Source organism: Hoplias malabaricus, chromosome 11, assembly GCF_029633855.1.
Source record: "Hoplias malabaricus isolate fHopMal1 chromosome 11, fHopMal1.hap1, whole genome shotgun sequence".
In the NCBI taxonomy this organism is placed as follows: domain Eukaryota; kingdom Metazoa; phylum Chordata; class Actinopteri; order Characiformes; family Erythrinidae; genus Hoplias; species Hoplias malabaricus.
In genome coordinates, this window is record NC_089810.1 from 33212419 (window position 1) to 33228800 (window position 16382).

Below are 16382 nucleotides of genomic sequence, written 5' to 3' on the forward strand. Positions count from 1 at the left end.
TCTGAACCAGGAATAGCAACAACAGAGACTCTGCACTCTCTATGACAGCTCAGTGGAGCATCACAATTATTTTGTAGCTGTAATTTTAAGGTGAAAATACTACCTAGAGTTGCTTTAAATATAATTTCTGATTTTTTATCTTGTGCTTATTTGAAATAAAACCTGCTCAGACTCCTGATCTTATTAGTCTGTCTTTCTCCTGTACAGTTCCCAGTGTCGTGTTCTAAGAGCGACATTATACAGGTCACTGTATGCTGTCATGAAAATCACATTTCATGCTGAAGAAAAATAAGATCAAAAAGAAACAGCAAGCTCTCAAGTCAGCTCAGTTTATTTGGTGTTATAACAGCGGTTAACATTAAAGCAGATGGTAAAGCTGTGTGCAGTAGTCAGTAAGAGTCTTCTCTTCAACATCTGTCTATGATATTGAATTTAAATTTACATACATGGAACATTCATTCAGAGTATGTAAAGCGCACAATACAAAAATAACACAATAAAAAAATATGTAAAAAGGAACAAAGAAATCACAAAGCACATATAATCTTTCACTTCAGAGGGTGGGAATTCATCATGCACGCAAAGGCAAATAGAATTGTTTGCAATATTCAATAAAGGTTACACAATACCTCAGAAATAACTTTAAAGCTAAAGCTCACGCCACCCTTCCGCGCGCTAGAGTACATTTCACATTCTTTAGAGATATTTAGAGGTTTGTTTTTATTTTCACCAAAAAAAGAAAAGAGTGTGGAGTGGACATGACGTCTTCTGTCTGGCTTCTAACACGTTTTACATTTAAAAATATGTTAAATTTTCTTTATTGTTGCTCGAGAACCATAAAAATGAATACCTGCAGTTGAAGAGTACTATAGCTACACATTTTTCCTATTAAAATAGGTACGTTTTAATCAGATTAGCAACAGCCAAATTACAAGATTTAATTCCAGACGACTGGTTTCTCTAATCTCAAGCAGCCTCAGAGGAGTCAGTTTGGGTGAAGCAAATTTCTAGAAGCATCTGGACCTGATTTTTGCCTCCTCTGTTGACGTCATGTCCACTTTTACAGCAAAGGATAAACTGCTGTAACTGATATTCCCGGAAAGAGACGCACGGCTGAAATATGGTGGCGCTACACAGTGGCAGTGAGGCGAGAGCTAAAGCTCTGAAGGGAAGAACAGTGTAGACCTCTAAACAGTTTCCCTGTGTCAATGCATATTTGCATATTTGCATATCTGCATTCAGACACGGAGACTCGCCCGTCTCTCCTGTAAAATATTGTTTATATGTGCGGCAGATGCATTCACAAACTGTCACTGATCAAGGTGGTTAAGATTCTATACTACAACTGGTCTCCAGCACCTTTTGGAAACACCCTGATTGTGAGAATATGAAAATAAATGTTTCATTTCTATAACTAATAAACCTGCGTAGAGCTGGTCTGGGGTCTTGGCTAATTATTGCTTTAGGGTTAATTGGGATTGGAAGTGGGAGAGAGTAAAAAAATGTTAAAAAACTGCCGTACAGGAGAGGGTCTCAGTGTATTTTAAGATAACTTTTATTCCATTCTGTATATGCATTCCAACAAGAAAGCCATCTAGTAGCCCCAGTGGGCAGCTTGTATTGTCTAGGCGTCCGACCCTTTCTGTCTGCGCTTGGACGGAGGCACCAAGCGAGCAGGGAGTTCAGGCGGCAGACCGTGGCCCTCCAGCTTCACCTCAATCAGGTGACTGGCCAAGGCGAACTCCTCATCATCCAGCATGCCATCGCGATCCACGTCTGACAGCTTCCAGATGCGGCCCAGCACGGAGTTGGGGAGCCGTGTGCTCACCATCCAGTCTTTGGCTTTGGTGCCGCTCAGCTTGCCTTCGTTGGGGGCTAAGTTGTAGAAAATCTCATCGTATTTGGGCTTGTCCTTAGTCACAATCCAGTCCTCTTCTGTTTCAACGTTCTCGCCATCTTCCTCAGCTTTGTCACCAAAGGGGTCATTCTCCAAAAAGGGGCCAGCGCGAGTTCCCAGGAAAGCCCCTCCTTGGACCCCAGGTTGGACGCCTGCCTCCAGCTCCTCCTGCCTGAGCAGCGGCATGAGTTTGGCGATGTCACTGGACAGCAGCTCATCCAGCATAGCCATCATGTTTGGTTTCAAGGACTTGAACTTGGTGAAGTCCTGACCTGCAAGCAGTTCCTGAAAAACAAGAGGCAGAGTTATTAATAGGGGCACATTACATCAAATCTGGTGTTTTAAAGAAATGTCTGTGACTTGCTTTGTTCAAAACCCTAGCAGCGTTCACCCCTTTCTAAACAGCCCTGTTCAGAACAACCGCTTTCAGTGCATGTTCCTTTAAATGATAATGAGGCGCTCGCTTTTCACCCCGACCATGAGCGCACAGCAGTGATTTTAAGCCATTGTTTCGCTCAGTTCTCTTTTTTCTCCATTCTCATTTTCTCAGTTTTTACTCAATGTTCTTATTTCTGTGCACCCATTGCTGTGTTTATCCTTGTCTTTGTGCTCTCACATAAACATGCGCCCAGCACTGTGATTGGACAGACTCAGACTAGTGGGAGGGGCATTTCTAAAGTCTCTGCACCTGATGTCAGAAATGGAGCAGAATTAGAACGGTTCGTTTTTCCCGTGTTTTCTGAATTAGGCAGCTCAAAGAAAACTGTCTGGGTGGTCTTGTTTCACAGTGTGTGGGTTGGTGGGCTCCAGATCCACACATTAATGTGAACATGCACTGAATAAAGGATTGATTATAACATGTCCTCTGTAAAGCAACAATAAGATTTGTTATTTTTGTTCCTGAGCTCTCCCTACAGTTGCAGAGTGCAATTCACTTTTACAGTATAGTGCTGGAATCAAAGGATCAAAAGGGTGGGTTGGTGGGGGTTCCTACCCTCCTCCAAAAGTTACATAGTGTAGTTTCTGCAGTTCTGAACCCGGAATAGCAACAACAGAGGCTCTATTCTCTATATTACAGCTCAGTGGAGCATCACAATGATTTTAAAGCTGTGCTTTTAACACAAAAATTCTGCCTAGCGTTGCTTTAATATAGGGCCAGAGTAAATGGCCATTATATTACAGTTTGTATAATCTCCACAGAAGCATAATTCTGGAAGAAAGGAACGCACTGTGGCTGCAACATGAGTCTAGTATCACCATGCCCAGTGCCAAGTGGGACCAAGAGGGCTACAATGCCCCAGCATTGGGCTGTGAAGCTGTGGAACAGTTGTCTGATGGAGCTCCATCGAATGCTAAAGAGCTATTCACCCAACATCAGTATCTGACCTAACTTAGGCTCTTGTTGCTGAAAACAATCAAATCCTTACAGTAATATCCTAAGTTCAAGCTTAGAGGGAGCTAACAGAAGAACTCCACATTCATTTCCACGATTTCAGAAGGAATAATGGATGTTTAAACATTTGTATATATAGTGTAAAACTTGCCGCTGTAAATGATGATCAGCATCAAAGCTCTACAAAATGAAATGTGTGATGTGTGCTTTAAAGCATCTGTCTATTGTATTTAAAGCATTTAATATTTTAATAGATAATTATTGCTATTTTAACAAGTTTATTAAATAAATTACTTTTTAGGTTAAGACTATACCACCACATTTATATCATAGTAACTGGAGTAACATGAGTAATCACAACTGTGGCTCAAAAATCATAATAAATGTTTTCTTTAATTGTTCTTGTTTAGTTAATGTTTATTGTTTTTATATATTTTTTACATAACTCAGCTTTGGATTTAACAGAACACACTGATCCAAAAGAAAAAAGCATTTCCACATTATATCCGTATGCTGCCTTGGTTTATTGTTTATCATGTTCCACTGCTTATTTTTTACATCCTGCTCCGCTACTGACTGCATGCCTCTTGCTTGCAGATTTTTATTTTTATTTATTTCATTTTTTATGTTGAGTATTCTGTATGGAACTTTCTAATGCTGACGTTACACAACTGTAACTCTTGATAAACCATTTCTAAAGACACTTATAGTTTATTTCTTGGATGAAGAATAATCAGAGGTGTATAGTTCATGTATTTTGCTAGGAAAAATGTTGAGATAAAAGGGTTAATTAAGCCACACACATATCCTAGGGAAAATACTAATGAGCAGCCATCCAGAACCAGGAGTGGAAAATTCTAGCCGAAGGCACAATGAAAGGCCATGCGTTTCACTGTCTCTTTATAAGAGCAGCTTTAAATGCTTTAAGCTTGCACTGACCTGCATCTTGGCACAGTCAGGAAAGTCTCCAGGGGAAATGTGATGTTGCAGCTGGATTTTGGAGAAGATGACTGGCAGTTGGTAGATCAGGTTCTTCTTCTTATTGTCCTTCCTGAAGACAGAAGGCATCTCCTGCTTCAGATGACTGACTATGTGGGCATGGACCTGTGAGGAGAGGGGATAGGCCACTGACTGATACTAAATAAATGTGAAATATTTGCTGTAAGCTCTGTTGTGAATATAGCGAGGTACTGTCTGTGGTTTGCTAATGCTGTGTTTTATGTGTACACAATGTGTACATTTATGCATTACCTTGTGCTATGAAAATAAACATCATAAAAAGTTAAGAATTACTGAGATTTTCTGACTGTAGAGTTCTGCATATATTCACAGTAAAGCTCTAGCCACAGCCCCATCATGTCTAACTAATGACTATGCAACAGTTGTGTGCTTCAAAATAGCTTACCCTCACGAGACGAGCCCTCTTGACCAGATCGTTGAGCTTGCGGAGGGCAGCGTTGCGTGGTAGGTTCTGTATGTCAGTAAACAGATCCTCCTCTTCCAGCTCAAAAAGCTTTCTGTTATCTGGAACCATGAGGGGCTCGGACCAGAATGACCCAATGTACACTCTCAGGACCTCAGGGGTGCCAAAAACCTTCCCCAGAGACCACATGAGTGCCCCATACACACGCATCAGCTGCTGGGTTCCAACCATGTCTGCCTTGTTGAGCACCACACGCAGCTTGTCCTCGTTGCCTCTCAGAGCTCCTATGGCCTCTGAAAACTCATCAGAAATCTCCAGCTTGTGAGCATCAAACAGAAGGATGATCCGGTCCACGCGCTCAGCGAACCACCGTAAGACGGCTGGGAAGTCATAGCCTTTCAAAAGAGGACAGAGGAAGACAAAAGAGGGAAGTGATCATATGAGAACAGATAGAGAGAGATTTTATATTTTGAGCCAGAGATGTAACATTTTAGTTCCTTAAAAGAGAAGTAACTCATTTAAAACAAAAAATATATATCATTTATATAATTTATATTATATTATTTATTTAATTATTCAATCCGTGAAGTGAAACTCACATGAGTTGAAAAATCACACTGCTTTTTGGCGACTAAAATTACTAAACTAGTTTATGCGCCATGGAGTGGGTCCCACACATGGGCGAGGCCATGTTTACAAATTGTTTAGCGCAGAAAGCCTGACGTGTCTAGGCCAGCAGATGTGAGTATAATTGCTCGCAGGTCAGGACATCTAATCCCTGAAGACACACATAATGATTACGCTGCTTGAGCAATTATACTCCCCGAGTTTATGCCTCTCCCCATGCAGGAGGAGCTAGAGATCCTGAATAATCTGGACTTGTTCAGATCGGGCAGTTTTAGCGCCTGTTCCTTTAAATGATAAAGAGCCCCTAGCTGCTCTCCCCGACCCGAGCCAACAGCAGTGAGGTGCGAGGAGCAGAAGATTTGGGTTTTAGCTATTTTTGCTTGATTCTCTTTCTTCTTCATTTTTACTCAGTGCTATTCTCTCTCTGCACTCATTGTGTCGGTCTTGGGTGGTCTTGTTTAACAGTGTGTGGGTTGGTGGGCTCCAGATACACACATTAATGTAAATATACATTGAACAAGGGAGTTATTTATAATATGGGCCCTTTAAGGGTTTTACCTAGTGCCATTTGTCCGAGTTAAACGCTATTTTGTTTTTTTAAGTTACAGGGCGATAGGCAGCATCCTCGTGAACAGTTGTTTTTTTTTTGTTTAAGGTTATATATGTATGTCTATTGCATATCATCTCTCACTTTGTGTCGTTTATAGATCCTCTGCTTCTACATTCCTTTCTTCCCTCATCCTAACCATCACATTTTCATGCTTCACTCTCCCACTCTCTGAGTCAGATGTGACCCAGCTGTTTCCAAACTGACAAATATGTGAGAGAAAGCAGGCCTACATTGCTGGAATTACTTGGTGCCATATACAATCTGAATATGTGTTTTACTCTGTGACACCTCCCATTTCAGTTTAGTTTATTTTGAGAAAGAATATATTGGGTGCACATTTAGCATCTAAATATAACATGCTGCTCCTACAAACTTACAAATTCAATTTCAGAAAAGAATAAATAAATAAAAACAAGAATCTGTGTTGTGTTAATTCTCTTTAAGCTGTATTTCAAATGTATCAGGATATACCAAGTCAGTTCTCACCACTTTGGGCCAAACGTTGTGAGAGATTCGTCAAAAAGTCCAAAAAAAATATTTCTCAGTGATAGTTTGCAAAGTGTTTAGTTCTATCACCATTCTTTCAAGATTCAAGAAATCAATCCATGTAGGACAAGGCTGGACACCACTACTTAATGAGAGTGACCTTCCAGCCCTCAGATGGCACTGCATAAGAAATCATCATGTTTCTGTGAAAAATATAGCTACATGGACTAAGGAGGATTCGTCACTGAACACTGAATCTCTATTACACATTACACTCAGAAGGTAATCAATCAACTGAGTTCTCTGGACCCATCTCAGAGTGTCCCACAGACAGTTGGCACGCTGTTGTCAAAGGAGTCCAAGATTCAGCTTGTTCTTTTTGGAAAACCAGATGTTGAGTTTGTCAAATCATGCCAGAAATGAAAGAGACCATCTAGACTTGGTATTTAATGTGAAAAACCAACATCTGCCATGGTACTGGAGTGGGGGATAACATCGTTGTGTATATGTGTGAAGGTACCAATGAGATAGAGGCATATATCTTTTGTTTTCAAGAGAGATATGCCGCTCTAAATGTGAAGTATTTTCCAGGGAAGTCCATGGTTAGACACAGATTGCATGTTCTTGGCCTGCCAGCCTGCTGTCATCATGAAGAAGAGAATCAGATGATGGCAACAACAAAGTGTAGAGCAGCTGAAGTCTTGTATTAAGAGAGAACAGACAAAAACTCCATTTGCAAAACAGCAGTGTTTAATCTCCTCAGTTCCCAAACGCTTAAATAGTGTCAGTAAATGGAAAAAATTATGGGTCACAGCACGAAAAACTTCTCTGTCACAATTTTCTCTGCAAATTAATATTGAGTTGGTCATTACAAACACTGGAAATGTTACTAATGTTGTAGTTTCAGATTGACCAAATCACAGATTCTTGTTTTTATTGAATGTTGCACTGAAAATAAATACTTTTCCAGTTTCAGAAAAGTACAAAATTTGTCCAGAAATGGGGATAGTAGCCTGGCCAGGCTCATGCTCAAAATGTGTGATATTAGAATGTGGGGAGAATGAAATAGAGTTAGAAAGAGTTAGAAGCAATACTTTTGCTGTGTATTTTCTCATTTGTGTTGTTTTTATCTTAACATACGTACTACCATGTGACAATCAGAGACTACCTTTTATTTAGGTAATTTACACTTAAATGGCTATTAAGTGCAGTATGTTATTTTTTTAACATAAAAAAACTCATATGTTTTAATCGAAAATTACAAGGATAAATTTCAATGTTAAATAAACCCAGTTTTTTTTATTTGTTTTCTTTCTTTTTTTTTTTTGGACAAAAACAATATCTGTATGAACACTTCCAGTCATCTAAGTTCAGTCTAACAACTTGGCTGCATTTTCTGTTTCTCAGGCTTCAAGTCATTCCAAATATGTTAAGTGGTCCTCAGATGTTTTTGCCTCTGCCTTCTGCACAGTAATGTAATAAGGAATATGTATAATGTAGTGGAGTATGTCACATTAAAAGAAATGGTTCAACAGAATAATATAAATTACTAAATATATATGAACAAATGTATTAAAATGTATAAAAGTAATCTAAAAATGCACTTTAGATCTGGGCTAAAAGATCCGGTCAGTCTCTGTGCAGCTGGGGTTGAGTGAAACCAGGGCTAGTAAATGCAGACGTGTTTTCCTTTGGGGATTATTTTGCGCCCAGTTTGTACGCCTTTGCCATGAAGAGAATCTAAAGAAGTCTTATCTCAAGAACAAAACAATGTCTTAGAAATCAGATAATGCTCATGTAGCCATTACAGAGGGTAACATCCTGTGGGTTAAATGTTTTTGATTCCTATCTCCACCAGTCTTTTCTGCCTCAACACTTACATAACACTTACCCAAAACAAAATGAGTTTAACATTTTTATGAAGTAAAACAAGAATCTGAGATTAGAATTAGTTTACATGACTAACGCTAGCTGGTGTGTTGTCGTGATGGAGAGAGGATTAGCAGGGTGCAGGTGGCTAAGAGGAATGGGTGCAATTATTGTGGGATAGGTGGCATCATCTTCCCCTGATCCCCATCCCCTCTCCTCACCTTTAGTGCTGACCTCACCTCGGCTCACTCTCTGCTTTGCTCCAGACAGGATGCCAGGAGTGTCGATGATGCTGATGCTCTCCAGAACCTGGTTGGGCAGCGTTGCACACTGGAATCTAACAGAGAAAACACATAAACAGATTTTATTTCTCCTTCACTCAGTGAGGCACATTATGAGGCTCATGTGAAGTCTGCTTTTTGGATCCCATTAATCAAGGCCCACTGTCCTGAAAGCTCTGTATTCTTATGGTCATCTAAAATACCAGAGAGAGTGACGAATACTGCACACATAATCGTTCATACCTCCTAAGTTCACTCTTATTCCCAACATATGAAGTGATGCTGAGGTCTGGGCTTTGTGGCCTTATTATTTATTTATTTATTTATTGGTCTATTTTCCTTACTAATCAGAGCCTAAGTTTCCCTAAAGTTCTGCACTCTTAAAGTCATCTTGAACTGTAGAGAGAAGGTGTTTAATGTAATTCTTAAAAATGCAATGCTTGCTCTACCATTTAAAGATAAGTTTAATACCATGAGGCCTTTGGGAAACCCAGCCCTACTCATTAATATCCCTTTACTGGGTTGAGGTGGCGATGGTGAGTGATATGCAGGGGGCAGATCAGTCTTCAGGACTAGGGTTAGGATTAGGGCTAGTGAAATCATTATCTCAGTTTTAGTGCTAAAACAGCAACGAATCTCAAGAAAAGCAAAGATTGCTACAAATCCAAGAATTGAAACTGCAACATAAACAACCCACAAAATTAGTGACTAAATTATCATGTTACTGGTTTATTCTTACTAGTTTCAGATGCATTATCTTCCAGAACATAAAAGGGCTTAAAAAATGACCTGACCTAAAATGCTCAGCAATCAAGGACAAGACATCTGTCAGTGCGGTGCTACCCTGGAGAACTTTGGAAAGAATGTGAGTTACGCAGAAGTTTCCAGCGCTCCTGTATCATGGCAGTGTGAGGTGATCTAATGCGCACTCGGTGGGCTACACTCCTCCCAGGTCCATTGTGTGGAAGTGGTGCTCCTGAAGCACAGGGGCTTCCTGAGGGAAAATGAGAAGCACTGCCAAAATCAAACAATATGGCCCTCTAATGATCAGACGCTTACAACAACACAGCAACTTCCTGCTGTAAATGGCTATAAAGTCCAACGCTTCCCAGAGCAGGAAGCTGAAAAAGCCACATTCTCAAAACACACTCAAAAAAACAGCCCCTCGGAGAACAGGAAAACCCCTGACCCCCACAGATGCCTATCAGGCTCCTGAGCAAGGCCGCACGAGTGTCAGAAAAATTACTCTGCTGCAGACACTACAACTTCTGCCAGCCTCCTGACCTTATGCCCACATAAGGTTATTCTGTTTAGATGTAAATAGGGTATAATTATTTACAGTCACAAGCTGCTCATGGGTCCTGCAAAATTGAAAACCCCGCTACTGTAGAAAGTCACAGTGTGACATTCACAAGTGTTTCCAGGTGAATGAGGACCACAGTAAAGGGTTAAGCAAACTTTTCTCCAGACTTGGAGTAATGTCTCTGACTTCATCATGCCCTCCTCCCTGACCTGGCACCCTCCCCTCCTCCTTAAAACACTGGCACACCAGCTTTCAGTAACCAGTCTCATGATCTCTCTCTCTCTCTCTCTCTTCACAAATTTTTCCACAAATAAGGAGAGGCCCACCTCCTTCCCAAATTTGGCACGGACGCTTGAAATTCCATGGAGCAGAAAAAAGGCTGCTGTTTTTTTTTTCCTCATACCCACTTCTGTTCTGACCAGCAGAAAGTTCATGTGACACATTAGGTCTGAGGTTATCTTGCTGTTACAGCTCACACTCAGAACTGCATCACACTCTGCTTTATTCCTATGCCTCACTGTTGCCAAATCCAATGTAGAATATGTGTTAACTTCGTTAATGAAAACTATGACAAAAATATTTGTTCACAACCTATTTTTCACAATGAAACCTAGATGAGAACTAAGTAAAAACACTTGGAGACAAGAACTTTAATAAAATCTCTGATTTGGAAACAAGGAAATAAAACAGGAAAATGATCTGTCGGTTTACTGTTGTCAAGGCAACAAGAGCGCCTGGGGGGGAAATGAAGAGGAATTCCAATTTTGCATTTCCAAAACTTTTTTTTCATCACAGTCCGGCAACGTGAGGCAAATATTACTCTTAGGGTGACCAGAGGTCCTCTTTTACCCGGACAAGTCCTCTTTTTTAGACATAAAAAATGTCCGGGCGGAAATTTCACAAACGTTTTCACATTTTGTTTTTCTAGAGCTTACATAGAACTTCGAGAAGCGTTTCGTTCACAAACTAGTCCCGCCCTCCCCTACTCCGATTGGTTCGCTTGAGTGAGAAGGGGGAGTGGTGAAGTAGACTAAAATCTTTTGATTGGACGGTCTGACTGTAGAGCTACCTTCTCTGTAAACCTTTAATTGGTCAGTCTGCACGTCAGTAGTCGTCGTTCAAAATGTATTTGAAGACAAAAGTGACCATGTAATGGTCTGTAGTTTGTTTTTACATATAACATATATATAAAATACATGACTAAGGAATTTTTAACGGACTAAAACTAGACGAAATGCTTTTAGTTTTCATTTGACTAAAAATAAATAGCAATAATAATATGACTACAAGACTGAAAGTAGTACTCATTTTAGTCAAAAGGCTAAAGCAAAATCACTGCCACTGGGAGTGGCAACTGCATCTTGTATGTACTGTAATGTATTTACCTGTTGAGGAAGGTGTTTCCAAAGGGGTTGAGTTTGCGGAAGGGCTTATTAGGATCCACTATGAGAGCATTTCCAGGGATTATTCCCTCCACTTCTCCATGCATGATAGCAGTAAAGTTGTCCGTAGTAGGCTCAGGCCCCACGCGGCTTCCAGGCACATCCTGATCTAGTAGATACCTGCAAAAGGACCACAAAAATCCATGCCCTTGTTTTAAAACATTTCAGGCAATTGCCTATCATTCCAACATGGATTTCTGAATATTTACAAGTCTTACTGGATGAAGGTGGTCTTCCCTGTGGAGTACTGACCCACCACTAGCACCATAGGTTTATTGTCAAAGTCAGCTTCTTCCAGACTGGGAGAGTGGAAGTCATGGAAGCCATAGTACTCTTCAATTGGTAGAAGCTTCTTTCGATAGAGGGACTTCAGGCCCTCAGTGACCGTCCTAATCACTTCAGGGGTCTTCTTGACATTTTTGCGCCCCCAGCGAGACATGGTGTGGAAGCTCTGGGTCTTTGTGGTGGTTTTGTTCTGCTCACTTAATTTATGGCCCTGTTTTGAACTGGTTCTGCGTTTATATTTCCTCTCAGATGACTATACAAGCTCGTCTCCCTTTTCCCGGATTTACAGAAGTTGTTCCCACAGGCCAGCCTCCCACGTCTTATTTTAAAGAGGCTTGTAAAGGAGTCGTGGATGGTGTTACAGGTTTGTTTTTCTCCTGTTGAGACGAAATATCTTCTCAGATTTAAAATTTCTGTGGAAAAAGAATGAATGTCAGAACATTGTTTTATATTCTGTATTTTATTGCAGCAATAAAACTTTCATATTTTTTGTACTGCTACTTCTGCATGGACTACTATTTTGAAAAATATTCAAATTGATTAAACTGGCACTTTTCATTGTCAGGGGAAAAAACACGTATCTCCATAAGGTCAGCTCTGTAGGAGAGGGCAAAAATTATTTTTTACTTCTAATGTGGGCTGTGTCTGAAACAAAAGGCAGCTGCAGTGATGCCTTGCTGTCTCACAAGTCAGTGCCTTAGAAGGGAGTATCTAAAAATTATGGTGTTTACTGAATCCCAGACAGGCTTTAATAGCAGCAATATTTGAACGTTACCAGGACACCAGTACACCTACAGTTCAGTTGCCAAAATAATTACAACTTTGAAGTTATTGGAGCAGAAATCAGGCAGCGTTTAAACAATCCTTCATTCGCACAACTCAGCGCCTTCCTGCCTAAAAGTGCTGCCCACCAGGGCCCCAGTGCAGTGGGTGGGGCATGCAAAATGGCTCCCAGCACCCCCTCCGTCACCTACTGCCAAAGATTTTGTTGTGTTTATTGTTTTGTCTATTTATATTGAGCCCAGCTAAAAAAGATGCACCCACTTAATGTTAACCGACGTTCTGTTTTGGTCGCACAATATTATTTTCTATACCAGTCGTTCACTGGACTTTATTTGGACTTTATTACAAAAAGGGCAAAGCTGAGATGAGAAAAAAAGCCAAGACCAAGCCTTTTTACTCTGGAGCCCAGATGGACTAATTCCAGAGGAAATATAGAGACAAACAAAGCGAGAATAGGAAAAAATGCTCAGCGGAAGGAAAACAACATGGCTGTTCTTTGCATCATTAAAGTCCTAAAACACCGTGTAACACAGCACTGTGCCCCTTTCTCTGTTGAGAGCCACTGTGGGCATGTGCTCCTAGCGCTGCACTGTTTTATTAATGTATAATTATTATAATTAATGTATAATTGTGTTTAAAACATTGAGTGAAGGCCTAGTTATTTGTATTCTCTCTACAGTTTTTAGTAATTATTTTAAGTAAAAAAAAAAATACATGCAAATTTCAAGCAAGATTTTGTCTTATGCCCCCGGAGCAGAGGAATAAACAGGGGCACACATTTCTGTGATAAGGCTCATAGGTGGTACTTTGAGGGTTTTGTTTAGATAATGGGTGGTACTTGGTAAATTTTGACAGCCACTGTTCTAGATATAGGAGGCATAAAAAATGAATGCATGTGTTCCTGTGTTATTACCATGTGACACTACCACACACAATAATGCTGTGTTGTTTGTGTAGGGCGGTGGGTTTTGTGTTATATGGCAATCTATCACCGCCCCCAACACACATACACACTTCTTATAAAAGCATTTCAGGAATTCCCTCTTCAATAAAAGCACTCTGTCACATAGAGCTATGTTTTCCTTGCATTATTCTACACCCTTGCTGCAGTATCTTAAAAAAGTCATAAATAAATAATTTAAAGTATTTAAAAATTACATTTTCTTTCGTGAACTGAAGTGCATTTGGTTACAGATGAACTACAAAGATTTAAAACCCAAATGCACAGGAACAGGTCCGGAGGTCTGCTCCCTGAACTTGGGGGAAAAAATGATAAAATAAACACACAAAGCATTTCATAAATATGAAATCATGGTTATGACTTAGTCTTGTTACTATTATTTACTCTCTATATATTTACTTAGTATCTCATAATTATCACTTTAGTGTGTAATATATTTACGTATTATATTTAAATCAAATCTATACGTAGCTTTATTTAATGTATATATTTATTTTATTTTGTATTTTTTCATTTATTTTTATTTGTGGCCTCCAGGTTTGAGCTGCCTTGCAGGAAGTTGCTCCAAAAGAATACGTCCCCTAGGCCTTAGATTATTTTCTGGTGACAAGGTTTTGGCCCAAAGCATGTTTTTTTTTTTTTTTGGGTTTGGTGTGTTAGATGCAGGGGAGGCACCTCAACTCCCCAACTGTTATCATCAGATACAACAAATTTTAGATTTCCCATGAGACATTCATTCATATCAGAACTACAGAGAGATAGTAATCAGATAGAACTTTTTATTTCTTTGGCAAAATCTACACTCCCAGATTTTTCCTCCAATATCCCTTCTGCACATGGAATCCCCTTTAGCCCAGTGTCAGAGCCCAGAGCATTGTCTGTGCTTGTCTGGAAAATCTTGGTTCTCACTTTGGAAACACACACACACACACACACACACACACACACACACACGTACGTACGTAGCTCATTTCCGTAAATTGAAAAGAGTGAGATGTGTTTTCCAGTGGTGCTTTTGAGAGGAACGTGGAATGAGTAAACATTACCCAAAGCCACATAGTGCTCTACTGTTCGTATCCCTCACACTGGGAGGAAAACTGCCCCATAATAATCCACCACTGTAGGATTCAGCAGAAAACTACACGTTTTGAAAAGCAGTTTATTAAAAGACAAGTTCTGTCTTGAATAATTACTACTGAAAATACAGCTACACTTTCAGTTCAAAAGCACACTCTGGTCTGGTGAAGTACAGCACTGTGCTGAACTCCTACGTCACATTTAATTCAATGTAAACAGGTTATTTTCTTTATGAACTATACGTGTGTGTGTGTGTGTGTCAGGAGGAAACAAAACAGATAATAGATTTAATTTAATAATACAGTAAATTACATGGGAAATACAAAAACACACATCTGTATTTAAACATGATGTTTTAAAATAGAACATGAATGGACCCAAATCTCAGACTGTCCTGAAAACCCTGCCCAGTTGGTGCTCTAGTGCCAACGTTCGTCTTTTTTGTCCATTTCCTTTTCTCACGAATGGCTTCTTGACTGCTACAAATCCTTTCAGACCCATAGGTTCAAGCCTGTCTTTTCACAGTTTAAGAATTGACTGGAAGGCCTGTGGATTTAGGTTTTTCCCCCAGATGTGATGCAGAAGTGGAGCTTAATGTTGTTAGATGCTCCTTTTTTTAATGAACATCTTTCAACACATTTTAAAAACTCGTTTCCCTTGGCTTCCTCCTCCTTTTTGCAAGCAAATTAACTCTTATCTTTTTCTCAGGAGTGTTGAGCGACAACAAATTGGAAACAAAGGGTGGCGTCTTAATTTTTTGCATGTTCTCACACAAAGTCACAGATGAACCAGGAGAAAGCCCGAGTTTGGAAAGTCAGTTTAAAACATGAACCCATGGAAAAAAGGGACTTTGCATAAACTTCACAGATCAGTCTGGAATTTGACTTTTTCCTTGGAGGAATAACAAGTTGCGAAACAGATGGAAAATGCCTTTTGGCATCATTCTTCACAGTTGCAACACAGACACTCAGTATTCCTGTGGGAGAATCGAGCTCAGTGCTCTCCAGCTCTCATCCTTATGACTGTTTAACCCTGCTCTCACTCTGTTGTGCACAACCATTTTCTCTCAGGCAGGTTTTACAGTCTCTCCTGACTCTCGCCAACTTTAACAGTGTTGCTTCAAAACAGACCTCGACCACGGCTCAGCTGAGAACACTTCGCTTAAGAAAGGGTGGTGATTCAGGTTAAGTTCAGAGCTCCACAAGCTTTGAACAGGATCAATGAGAATGTTCTTACCTGCTTTGACGACTGGGAAGGAGAAATTCAGAGGGAGATGCTTAATCGAGGATGAGTTAAAGTAGAAATTTCACCCAAATTAAAGCTCTTTTGCACGTGTCGATGCTTGACATCTAAAGCCGAGCAGCAGGTTCTGGAGATGAAAATAACACTGATAAGTTCGGAAAAACACTTCTTCAGATCAGCTTTGAGAAGAGCCTTGTGTGTCCTCAAACTGCTCATGAACAGTCATGCAACGCCCTTCTGCTTCTGTGTCTCTCCCTTTTCCCTCCCTGCCTCCTCTCTCTCTCTCTCTCTGACACACACACACACACACACAAGACTTGGGGGCAAGCCCTGTATGCTGATAGTTCTTTCAATATTTTTTTTGTTAGGTTGAGACTCTGCTGGGCAAGACAGAGGATGGAAAAGGGTGGAGACAGTGGCAAAGTGGACGAAGGCCAAAGTGGAGCATGCTTGTGCAACTCCAGTTTGTACAGCATCGCCTGCACCTAGGAGTGGCCCTTTTCATCTTTGCACAATGATAAACAGCTTTGGGTGCCGCAAAAAGGCAAAGCAGAGCCAGCCCTTGTGCTCTGTCACTTGGGAAGAGGCCACACAAGCAGGATATCATCAGCCCAGAGCAGCATATGATGCGCAGCGATGGACGGAGGAATTCTCCAGTTGGACCAGAGTTGGAGGAGAGTTGAACAGTCTTGATTTATAGCTC

At 40.4% G+C, this 16382-nt stretch overlaps 1 protein-coding gene across 2 annotated transcripts; it reads right to left on the minus strand.

Moving 5' to 3' along the window:
* Positions 1-325: 325 nt before the first annotated feature.
* ehd2b (EH-domain containing 2b) lies at positions 326-15983 on the minus strand. Of its 2 annotated transcripts, none has more exons than XM_066685101.1 (7): positions 15674-15983; positions 11550-12029; positions 11275-11451; positions 8527-8642; positions 4696-5108; positions 4230-4394; positions 326-2182 (listed from the first exon to the last, which is right to left on the minus strand). In XM_066685101.1, the coding sequence occupies exons 2-7, from the start codon at positions 11768-11770 to the stop codon at positions 1625-1627; spliced, it is 1650 nt and encodes a 549-aa protein (XP_066541198.1). In that variant the 5' UTR covers positions 11771-12029; positions 15674-15983; the 3' UTR covers positions 326-1624. The 2 variants fall into 2 exon arrangements, with proteins under 2 accessions (XP_066541198.1, XP_066541199.1); XM_066685102.1 differs by having other exon boundaries at positions 8545-8642; positions 15674-15982.
* Between the last annotated feature and the right edge of the window lie 399 nt (positions 15984-16382).